Source organism: Manihot esculenta, chromosome 8 (assembly GCF_001659605.2).
Source record: "Manihot esculenta cultivar AM560-2 chromosome 8, M.esculenta_v8, whole genome shotgun sequence".
Lineage (NCBI taxonomy): Eukaryota > Viridiplantae > Streptophyta > Magnoliopsida > Malpighiales > Euphorbiaceae > Manihot > Manihot esculenta.
The window spans coordinates 37,472,471-37,484,487 of NC_035168.2; the positions used below are offsets into that span (position 1 = coordinate 37,472,471).

A 12,017-nucleotide genomic window follows, 5' to 3' on the forward strand; every position below is an offset into this window, starting at 1 on the left:
GACTAATAAATATTTATATTCGACAATGCATTTTGCATATAATATGTTAGACTCGTATATATATGTCAAACAAGTTATTGAGGATGAATAAATTATTTTGTGAAGTAAGATGTACACTGCATATTTTTTTATTTTATAATAAAAGGAACTTATATATTATTAAAACAAGATACACGCAGATAATTATTTCCAATCTAGAAATATCATCTTTTGGGATTGAGTTGCAGATTTATTCTATTATTATTGTGCACACTAAGAAAGCAAATCATGAAATTTTTGCAAACAAACGAAACTACATATATAAAGAGCATCCATATTGATATCTCAGTCTTCAGATAATGGTTCGACGAACATTAAGATAACATTATCCTTCAAGCTTGTGGCTATGGTGTATGCATCATCGTACTGGAAGACAACTTCCATTACACGAGCAAGGTTTGCTATACTCGTAATAAGAGGCATTGGGACAACAGTTGGCCTCATACTCTCTTCATTCACATCCTTCCATGCATTGTCACACATCCTTCTAAGCTCTTCCATCGCCTTCTCTTTTGAGACACTATATTCTTTCATGTAGCAATTTCCAGCTAAACAATGTCCTTCTTTTTCTTCATCCTTGCGTGCCACCATGTCGTTTACTACACGACCAAAGAATTTGCAAGCTTCAACCAGTTTTGGATTAGTTTCTAACCATTCAAACTCTTTAACCCCAGCAAGTTTTTCTACTCCAAGGAAAAATACTGGTGGAAGTAAAGCAAAACAAGATGAGACTAATGCATTATGCATATACTCATTGAATGGAGGAAGATGGCGATCATAGAACCATTGGGACTCCTTAAGATAAGATCTCACCACTTCTTTGAACTAACCCATGCATATATTTAACAAGAAAAAGAATATCATATTAATAATTGTATCCTGATAGAAAAAAAACATATTGCTAGCTAGATATAGTTCTTACTCTCTCCTTCGTATAATTGAGACAATAAGATCTTCCTTCATTGCCTTCATCGTCTTCCAGTTCTGCAAAAAAATCTAAAACCGCCTTGTACACAATCTTCAGATAATCTATGGGTAGTTGTTCAGCATTGCCCCTAGGAATTTATGAATTAGAAATGAGATAATATAATTTAAATGAGAAATTTGGCATAACGAATAATACAAGAATTCAATTAGGTGGCAATGTTGTGAAACCTCTCCAGTGCATCTGTAAAGCATTTTAGTTCTTCAAGTGTGCCATAGGAATCATAAGTGTCATCCACCAGTGCCAGTATCTGTATACACTTGGTTAAACGTATGCGAGAAAGAGCGAATTTAGGCTCAAATTGAAGTCCAGCTGATTCCAAGTATCCTTCCACAATTCTATCTCTTGCATAAGGGAGATCCTTTGCAAGATCTAACTCTTTCCACCTCCTAATCAAACAAATATGATCTTAAAATATCAACTACACATAATTAATAATATCTCATATGACCTCTCAAACAAATTGTATACCTGGAGACAACACCTAGCTCTTGCTTGTGCATCAACTGCACTCGATTGAAATCTAACTTGGCAAACTTGAGCAATGTTTCATTGGGAGACTCCTCTTTTTCGTAGAAACGGATGAATTTCCTAGCCTCTACCCTTGGGAGGCCTCTGTGGAAAGGCATGTTTAAGGCATTCTCTATGTGTTTCTTGAGATGAGGACTTGATTGCATAGCCAATGACTCCAAGCGTGGCCTTGCAAAAGAAAGTGCTTCATCTAGAATATCTTCTCCCTGCATACTCACAAAGGTTGCTTCGTAAAGGCTAAGAATGCCTTTCACATCATTGGAAATGGTTTCACTGAACTTCCCATCGCTGTCCTTGAATCGCTTGAACACATCTGATTCACAAATCACAACACCCACTTCATATAACCATCTTCATAAATAAACATATGTATTATATATAGCTTAGTTAAGCACCTACCACAAGATATTTTGTATCCATGCTGTCTGAAGACTCGAAACGTAAGTGCCACAGTATAAAGATCATAGCTATTACCAACACTATGATGGCAGACTTTGAAAATGTGATGAAGTTGTTCTTCAATTTGATTCTCAAAATAATATGAGACACCAAGACGACATAATAAATTGATCAACTCAATTATTTTTATTAAATCTTTCTTCTAAGATATTAGTATATCTATCACCTTTTCTTTTAGCACTTCCATCTTTTTGGTATATGATTCAATTTCCTGTATAAACATATTGATCAAGTGAATGAATGTAATGTTAAATTATAATTTGGTAAAACTTTAACTTAGAAACAAATAGATTGCACATATACTACATGTAAACAAACTTATTGTATATATACTACATGTAATTGATGAGAAAAAGAAAAAGTTGAAAGTTGGCATACAGAGTTAAACGAAGGAAGTGAAGCAAAGTCACAACCCCACACCGTAGGGGGGAAGTTAGCTAATGGACGAGAAATCTCTTGCTCTTTGTTGCTTCTCATTTGCACTACTTGCCCTGCCATTTCTTTGAAGATTTTAAGATAAGGCACTGCTTATGCTCATTACAAGGATCAAATCATACCTATTTATAGAAAAGCATTCCCTTACTACTGTTTTTTCCCCTTGCTTTTAAAATTTAAGATAATGAAGTTTAAGTAATTCCTGTGCAGATTGATTCACTTTACCCATCAAACTGCTATGTATGTAAAAAAAAACTCAATTTAATTTGGGATTTACGTGTAATTGCTGGACAAATTCTCAATTTATTTTTAAAAAAAAAAGAATAACTATTTATTTTCATGTTTAAAATTCAAGTCCATCAACTCAACGCAAACGGATAAGCTTCTAGTTGAAGCCATGTGAATCATTGTGTTTGTAATCCGACCAGCATATGATAATAATTTTTATTTTCACGATTGCGTTTTAGCCCTGACGTGATCTTCCGCAGTAACTAAGGCTTTCTGTTGATGCGAACGTCCCAAGAGCATTAGGAAACCCAAATATTTATCAGAGGGAGATACCTTATTTATAGAAAACATAGTAAGAATATCTCACCTCAATTGCAACGGTGCCCGCTTATTGAATGGAATATGCGATTTGTGATAATTAATTGACTGACCAAAAGCTATAGTGTAAGATTGCAACAAATCAAGCATAAAAGTAGTTTCTGCCTGCGAAATCTGGGCAAATAATAAAGTATCATTATTAAACAAGATATTAGTGAGCATTGGAGTAGTTCGAGCTAACTTGATACCGTGCAAAAATTGCCTATCGCGTGCCGAAAACAACAAATAAGAGAGAACCTGAGACACAAATAGAAAGAGATAAGGAGACAAATGATCCCCTTATCGAATACGCCAAGTTGGTCGAAAAGGAGGAGAGGGTACACCATTAATTAGAACAAAAAAACTAATAGTCGAGATACATTGCATGATTATGTACCCAATTAATGCACAGAGAAGTCCATCTGTAAAAGAAGTAATCACAAAAAATTTCAACTCACTTAGTCATAAGCCTTATACATATCGAGCTTGATAACTATTGAGTGCATTTGACATCTAGATATCTTAAGAAAATGAAAAACTGCATGAATAATAACTAAATTATCTTGAATATCCTTATTAAAAACAAATTTTGATCTTTTGGAATAAGTGAGTACACCTATGATTTCAATCTATTATTCATCGTCTTCGAAATAACCTTGTAGATAAAATTGCACAAACTAATAGGTCTAAACCAATGAATACCGAGAGAATGATGACACTTCGAAATAAGAACTATATTAGTTCTACTGAATTCGAGAAAAAGGAACCCTATTTCTTAGAAGTACTGCACAACACGACAAAGGGACGGTCCCACAATATGCCAATAATGTTGATAAAAAAACCATTCGGACCATGTGCCTTATTACCTCTTAACTAAAAGACAGCTTTGTGGACCTCCTCATCTGTGATGGGGCTATTAAGAAATCATTGATAGCTGGATTTGTGGTGAGCTCGAATTTGGGGAGATGGGATCGGGATTTTAGGTGATTGAGACTCAAACCATTATTGGGTTGAGGGTTTGTGGTGAGCTGGGATTTGGGGAGATGGGGTTGGGTTTTTATGGAAAAGAAGAAGTTATATATATATATATATATTTTAACAACACCTTGAAATTTTTTCTGAAATGTTTTTTCTAATACCACCATAATAAAAATATTTTCTTAAAATAATATTTTTTATAAAACAAATAAAAATTTAAATAAAAGTTGAGAAAGTTTTATATTATAATTTAAAATTTGTATACTTTACTATAACATGTATATATCATCTATGAAAATTATCCCAACAAGTTAATTATTAAAATTTTAAAACTACCCAATTAACTTATTCCACTACTAAAATGCCATATTTACGAGAGTTGAAATTAAATTTAAATTTATTATAAATTTTTATTTTTATCAGTTTTATAATTTGTATTAGAGTAGTCACTAATAGTGGAATAAAAAGAAAATGAGGATAATAAATCATCATGCTAGTTCTTATTGGTGATAGACTGATAAATATTTATATTCAACAATGCATTTTGCATATAATATGTTAGACTCGTATATATATGTCAAACAAGTTATTGAGGATGAATAAATTATTTTTTGAAGTAGGATGTATAATCAGGGGCGGAGGGACGGTACGGCAAGGGGGCACGTGCCGTACCGGCGACCGGAAAATGCTTTGAAGGGGATGAAGGTGCCGCAGCGGAGGAGGAGAAAGCACCGGTGGTGGAGGTGAAGGGACTGGTGGAGGTGGGGAGTGCACTGGGGGTGGTGGGGGAGGTGATTGAACTGGTGGAGGAGGAGAAAGCACCGGTGGTGGAGGTGGGGAGTGCACTGGAGGTGGTGGTGGTGGTGAGTGGACAGGTGGAGGTGGGGATTGCACTGGGGGTGGTGGGGGAGGTGATTGGACTGGTGGAGGAGGAGAAAGCACCGGTGGTGGAGGTGAGGGGACTGGTGGAGGTGGGGAGTTCACTGGAGGTGGTGGTGGTGGTGAGTGGACAGGTGGAGGTGGGGATTGCACTGGGGGTGGTGGGGGAGGAGATTGAACTGGTGGAGGAGGAGAAAGCACCGGTGGTGGAGGTGGGGAGTTCACTGGAGGTGGTGGTGGTGGTGAGTGGACAGGTGGAGGTGGGGATTGCACTGGGGGTGGTGGGGGAGGAGATTGAACTGGTGGAGGAGGAGAAAGCACCGGTGGTGGAGGTGAGGAGACTGGTGGAGGTGGGGAGTGCATTGGAGGCAGCGGCGGCGGTGATGAGTGGATAGGTGGAGGTGGGGATCGCACTGGGGGTGGTGGGGGAGGAGATTGGACTGGTGGAGAAGGAGAAAGCACCGGTGGTGGAGGTGAGGGGACTAGTGGAGGTGGGGAGTGCACTGCCCTACCAAAGTGAAGGGCCTGGCTCCGCCACTGTGTATAATGCATATTTTTTTATTTTATAATAAAAGGAACTTATATATTATTAAAACAAGATACACGCAGATAATTATTTCCAATCCAGAAATATCGTCTTCTGGGATTGAGTTGCAGATTTATTCTATTATTATTGTGCACACTAAGAAGGCAAATCATGAACTTTTTGCAAACAAACGAAACTACATATATAAAGAGCATCCATATTGATATCTCAGTCTTCAGATAATGGTTCGACGAACATTAAGATAACATTATCCTTCAAGCTTGTGGCTACGGTGTATCCATCATCGTACTGGAAGACAACTTCCATTACACGAGCAAGGTTTACTATACTCGTAATAAGAGGCATTGGGACAACAGTTGGCCTCATACTCTCTTCATTCACATCCTTCCATGCATTGTCACACATCCTTCTAAGCTCTTCCATCGCCTTCTCTTTTGAGACACTATATTCTTTCATGTAGCAATTTCCAGCTAAACAATGTCCTTCTTTTTCTTCATCCTTGCGTGCCACCATGTCGTTTACTACACGACCAAAGAATTTGCAAGCTTCAACCAGTTTTGGATTAGTTTCTAACCATTCAAACTCTTTAACCCCAGCAAGTTTTTCTACTCCAAGGAAAAATACTGGTGGAAGTAAAGCAAAACAAGATGAGACTAATGCATTATGCATATACTCATTGAATGGAGGAAGATGGCGATCATAGAACCATTGGGACTCCTTAAGATAAGATCTCACCACTTCTTTGAACTAACCCATGCATATATTTAACAAGAAAAAGAATATCATATTAATAATTGTATCCTGATAGAAAAAAAACATATTGCTAGCTAGATATAGTTCTTACTCTCTCCTTCGTATAATTGAGACAATAAGATCTTCCTTCATTGCCTTCATCGTTTTCCAGTTCTGCAAAAAAATCTAAAACCGCCTTGTACACAATCTTCAGATAATCTATGGGTAGTTGTTCAGCATTGCCCCTAGGAATTTATGAATTAGAAATGAGATAATATAATTTAAATGAGAAATTTGGCATAACGAATAATACAAGAATTCAATTAGGTGGCAATGTTGTGAAACCTCTCCAGTGCATCTGTAAAGCATTTTAGTTCTTCAAGTGTGCCATAGGAATCATAAGTGTCATCCACCAGTGCCAGTATCTGTATACACTTGGTTAAACGTATGCGAGAAAGAGCGAATTTAGGCTCAAATTGAAGTCCAGCTGATTCAAAGTATCCTTCCACAATTCTATCTCTTGCATAAGGGAGATCCTTTGCAAGATCTAACTCTTTCCACCACCTAATCAAACAAATATGATCTTCAAATATCAACTACACATAATAATATCTCATATGACCTCTCAAACAAATTGTATACCTGGAGACAACACCTAGCTCTTGCTTGTGCATCAACTGCACTCGATTGAAATCTAACTTGGCAAACTTGAGCAATGTTTCATTGTGAGGCTCCTCTTTTTCGTAGAAACAGATGAATTTCCTAGCCTCTACCCTTGGGAGGCCTCTGTGGAAAGGCATGTTTAAGGCATTCTCTATGTGTTTCTTGAGATGAGGACTTGATTGCATAGCCAATGACTCCAAGCGTGGCCTTGCAAAAGCAAGTGCTTCATCTAGAATATCTTCTCCCCGCATACTCACAAAGGTTGCTTCGTAAAGGCTAAGAATGCCTTTCACATCATTGGAAACGGTTTCACTGAACTTCCCATCGCTGTCCTTGAATCGCTTGAACACATCTGATTCACAAATCACAACACCCACTTCATACAACCATCTTCATATATAAACATATCTACTACACATAGCTTAGTTAAGCACTTACCACAAGATATTTTATATCCATGCTGTCTTAAAACTCGAAATAAAAGTGCCACAGTATGAAGATCATAGTTATTGTCGATAGCACCATGGAAGACATTAAAAATGTAATCAACTTGTTTTTCAACTTCCTTCTCAAAATGATATGAGACACCAAGACGACATAATAAATTGATGAACTCAATATTTTTTATTAAATCTTCCTTAGAAAATAATAGCATGTCCTTCACCATTTCTTTTAGCACCTCCACTTTTTTGGTATAGGTTTCAATTTCCTGCATAAACATAACATATATTTTGAGTAAATCAAGAAGGCTTATTATATGTACTGTACTGATAATTTTAATTTTAGTATGGAAAAGTTGAAGTTAGAAACGAACAGATTGCATTCATGCTGTGTGTAATTAATGAGAGAAAGAAAAAGTTGAAAGTTGGCCTACAGAGTTAAACGAAGGAAGTGAAGCAAAGTCATAGCCCCACACTGTAGGGGGAAAGTTAGCCAATGGACGAGAAATCTCTTGCTCGATGTTGCTTGCCAAATGCACTACTTGCGCTGCCATTTCTTTGAGAATTACAAGATAAGACCTGCCCCTGCCTCTGCCTCTGCCTCTGCTCATTACAAGGATCAAATCATAGCTTTTTATAGAAGAGCATTCCCATAGCACAGTTTTATTATTATTATTATTATTATTGATGATAATTATATTATATTGTATTATTACGTTAATGTTAAATCACTCGATCCATGCTGTGGATATGACCATTCAACCTTGGATGATGCAAGCACATTTAAGAGTTACTCTCCACTGAAAGTAAATAATTGGTATAACCAAAAACATAAATAATACACATATACAATGGTTCATCAATTCAGTCTTCAAAGCAGCCACTGTTCAAAGCCGCCGTCCACTGAATATATATATATATATATATATATATATATATATATATAATTGTACATTTTTCATTGAATAGGTATAAATATATCAAATTATATATTACTTTAAATTTTATATAATTATATAAGTAATTTAATTTGTATATTTAGTGATCACTCACACCAGAGACGAGGTCTGGTCTGGAGAAGAATATGGGCCCAAAACTCATCAAGCCATCCTCTAAAAATTCGATCCAATATCAAGGCCCAAGCTCGGATATGTGGAGCAAGCCGGATCAGAGCCTAACCTGGTAATACGATGATGCGAGGGAGAATAGTCGGCCAATCACTTCGCAAACCTAATTAAATGGCTACCTAGTGTGGAGAGTGAAGTTCTAACGCATTCGTACGTACGGATCTGAGTAACAAAGACAGTTGGCACTATAGTAAAAAAGCGGTTAGACATCACTGGCGGACAAAAAGAAAATAGATAAAAGAGAAAGTGCGTCTTTTTTCCTAATCAAATTTAAATACTCATAAACTCAATTTTTTGAATCTCAAAATATTATTTAATTTACTTTATTTTCGCAGAAACTCCTCTTAAGAAAATTCCAATAGTCGCAGAAAGAGCCATAAAAACTAAATTATATACAAAATATTACATTTAAAGGTTTAAACAGTGGTACGAGAATAAAAGTATTACATTTCTGGTAGAAAGAGCAGAAAAATTCACACTTTATATGCATATTCTTTCTTTTTTCCAAAAGATAATAATAAAAAAGGTTCGGTCTTTGCTTACACGACATAATGAAATGGAAAGAAAAGACTATATATTTTATTTCATGTAAAATAATTCATATGATAAATTAATAATTTAATATATAGAGAATTTATAATATATAGTACTTTTAGAAGCGGTCAAAAACCACAATTTAATTTCTATTCCTGATATTTTATTCTATTACCATTCTATTAAAAAAAACCACCTATGGGATGGGAAATCTCCACTTGTTTAATAAGTGAAAATTACTGGATCCCAATGCTGAAAAGAAAAATTACTGAATTATTTTTTTTAGAATTCAATACTTTAATATTTAAAATTTAATTATTATAAATTTATAAGTTATTCTCTTAAAAGTTTAAAAAATATATATATTTATGTCTCTAAGGTATTACATAATTAACAGATTTATTTCTCTATTTTTTAAATTCAACACTTTAGTTTATGAAATTTAATTTTATCAAAATTCAAGAAAGAAAATTTTAAACTCAATCTTTATAAATAAATAAAAATTTCAATAGATTTAAAATTTAAATTCAATAAAGATAATAAAAATTAAAATATATAAAATTTAAATTATTAAAAATAAAAAGTTAAAACTCAACAGAAATTGTTGTTGTGATGTGGTTTGCTGTGGATCATTGCTCGCCAATGAATTTTGATGTCGTTTGTTGTGGATCAATGCTCGCCATTTAAAAAATTCATTAAAATATTTCTGATATTTTAAAAAGTCTACTAGTTAATTTTTCTGTTAATTTTAGTCGTTAAGTATTATAAAAAAATCTAAAATATCTCTGGTATGGAGAGACTATTAATAAACTTTTTAATAATTTGAGAGATCAAATTTTTTCTAAACTATAAGAATTAAATAGTAAAATATTTAGTGATAAAATTAATAGAAAAACTAATTAGTAGACTTTTTAAAATATCAAAGATATTTTAATATATTTTTCAAAATTAAAAGACCAACTAGCGAGTTTTTTCATAATATAAAAACTAAATAGTAATTTTTTCATTTTATTATTAATAAGGATATTTTTAGAATTATATTTATTCTCTTTCTTTTAATCAAGTGAAAATCATTGATTTAACAAAAATTTTGGATGAAGGGAACTTGAATTTTAACGGAACTAAAACTCAATGATAAAAGTGTTGAGTTCTAAAAATAAAAGGACAAATACATTGATTATACTATATCTCAAGAACTAAAAAATAATTTTTTCAATAAAAAATTATTAAACACTTAAATAGATTTTATAACAATAAAATTTTAAAGCATGATTTGTTAAAAAATTATTTTTAGTACACTCACAGATTTGTCCAGTGGTAAATATATTTAAATAAATCTGAGAAATTTTAGATTTTATTTTTTTAATTTTCGATTCAAAAAAAAATTTTAATTTCATCTATTAGTGATTTTTTTAAAATTTTTATTCACAATATTAAATTAAATTATATCATTAATGTCAATGCTAAGTTCCTCAATCAATAGCATGCGCCGTTGAACAATGTTCCATGAACATGACCGATTCAACCTTCAACGCAGGCATATTCCCAAGCTGCCTTCCCTCCCATAACCATCCATATATATATATATATATTATTTAGTCCAATTCATTAATTAATTACTTAATTTTAAAAGTCACATTAAAATATTTTTAAAATTTTAAAAAATTTATTAATTAGTCTCTTAATTAATAAACCGTTAATATTGTAAAAAAATTGTATAAAATGTGTTAAGAATAAAGGGATTATAATTAATATAATTTTCATAAAATTAATTAATTAATATAATTTTTTTCAAATTATATAAATTAAATAGTAAATTAAGTTAAAATTAATAAAATAATTAATTAAATAATTTTTTAAAACATAACAACTCTTTTATATAATTTTTAAAATCAATAAACCAATTAATAAATTTCTCTAAACTTATTTATATATATATATATATATATTATATATAATCAATAAACCAATTAATAAATTTCTCTAAACTTATTTATATATATATATATATATATATATATATATATATATATATAATATTTTTTTAAAAATGGAAATTGAAAATTGGAGTGTAAAATCTAAAATCCTATGATTTACTCAAATACACTTACCATTAGACTAAATCTCTTAGTTTTATAATTTTTATTTACTTTAAATTTTTTTATTAACTTTTTAATTATATTATTTTTAATGTAAAATAAAAATATTAATTTATATTAAAACAATAAACTATTATTAATAATATATGGTTTGAATTAAATATTAAGCGTTAATTTGAATTTTTATTTTAAAAAAATTAAATTATTAATGATAGATATATATATATTAAAGTAAAATAAAATAGAATAGAATTATAATTGAATAGTGATAAATTAATAAAAATAGGTATGACAAAACTTTTAAATTTTATATATAATTTGAATTATGCTTAATATTAAGATAAATTTTACTTTATTTTTTTATTAAATTTAAATCATATTTAATTCATTTAAAAATTAATTTAAGAGAAAGAATTTTTATAAAAATATATTATTGGAGCATGTGACATATTTATGAAGACTTAATATTGGTGGAGAGACTCTAATATCATATTAAATTTAATTTAAATTTAACTCATTCAATAAATTAATTTGGAGTGTATAAAATAATTAAACATATTATTTTTATTCTAAATTTATATAAAATTTAATATTTTCATAAATATATCGAGATATTTTTGAGTTAAAATAATTATTTATTACTCCTGTACTCTTGAATTTGTACAATGCTTAAAATAGTAGTTGATGATTTGAGATTCAGAAAATAGGATTTTACAAGGTTTTGTGAATTTAGAAAAAACTTAGCCCTAGAGAGTGCTTCCTCCCTTTTATCCTCTTCCCTCCCCTCGCGCGAGATGGCCTCTCCGCTATAGGACCACCTACCCCATGGTGCAGGCCTGTACGTACAGATAACCCCAAAATCATTCCTGTGTCAGGCGAACATTTAATTTCTTTCGGCGCGTGCGTGGACAGGGCTGCGAAATGACTGGATCCGCAGTCTTTTCTTCTTGTGACCGAGTTTGAGGAAAAAGGGCCGGAACCTGG

The 12,017-nt window shown here is 32.2% G+C and overlaps 3 protein-coding genes across 4 annotated transcripts; all 3 read right to left on the minus strand.

Moving 5' to 3' along the window:
• Positions 1–258: 258 nt before the first annotated feature.
• LOC110621641 (probable terpene synthase 6) lies at positions 259–2,553 on the minus strand. 2 transcript variants are annotated; one of them, XM_043958919.1, is made up of 6 exons: positions 2,393–2,553; positions 1,955–2,225; positions 1,496–1,868; positions 1,195–1,413; positions 962–1,094; positions 259–864 (listed from the first exon to the last, which is right to left on the minus strand). In XM_043958919.1, the coding sequence occupies exons 3-6, from the start codon at positions 1,765–1,767 to the stop codon at positions 325–327; spliced, it is 1,164 nt and encodes a 387-aa protein (XP_043814854.1). In that variant the 5' UTR covers positions 1,768–1,868; positions 1,955–2,225; positions 2,393–2,553; the 3' UTR covers positions 259–324. The 2 variants fall into 2 exon arrangements, with proteins under 2 accessions (XP_043814854.1, XP_043814855.1); XM_043958920.1 differs by lacking the exon at positions 1,955–2,225.
• A 487-nt stretch (positions 2,554–3,040) lies between these two features.
• On the minus strand, positions 3,041–5,443 carry LOC122724451 (pollen-specific leucine-rich repeat extensin-like protein 3). The gene is made up of 2 exons (XM_043959415.1): positions 5,117–5,443; positions 3,041–3,169 (listed from the first exon to the last, which is right to left on the minus strand). The coding sequence occupies exons 1-2, from the start codon at positions 5,441–5,443 to the stop codon at positions 3,041–3,043; spliced, it is 456 nt and encodes a 151-aa protein (XP_043815350.1).
• Positions 5,444–5,479: 36 nt separating this feature from the next.
• On the minus strand, positions 5,480–7,857 carry LOC110621599 (probable terpene synthase 6). The gene is made up of 6 exons (XM_021765868.2): positions 7,708–7,857; positions 7,272–7,542; positions 6,813–7,185; positions 6,516–6,734; positions 6,283–6,415; positions 5,480–6,185 (listed from the first exon to the last, which is right to left on the minus strand). The coding sequence occupies exons 1-6, from the start codon at positions 7,825–7,827 to the stop codon at positions 5,646–5,648; spliced, it is 1,656 nt and encodes a 551-aa protein (XP_021621560.2). The 5' UTR covers positions 7,828–7,857; the 3' UTR covers positions 5,480–5,645.
• Between the last annotated feature and the right edge of the window lie 4,160 nt (positions 7,858–12,017).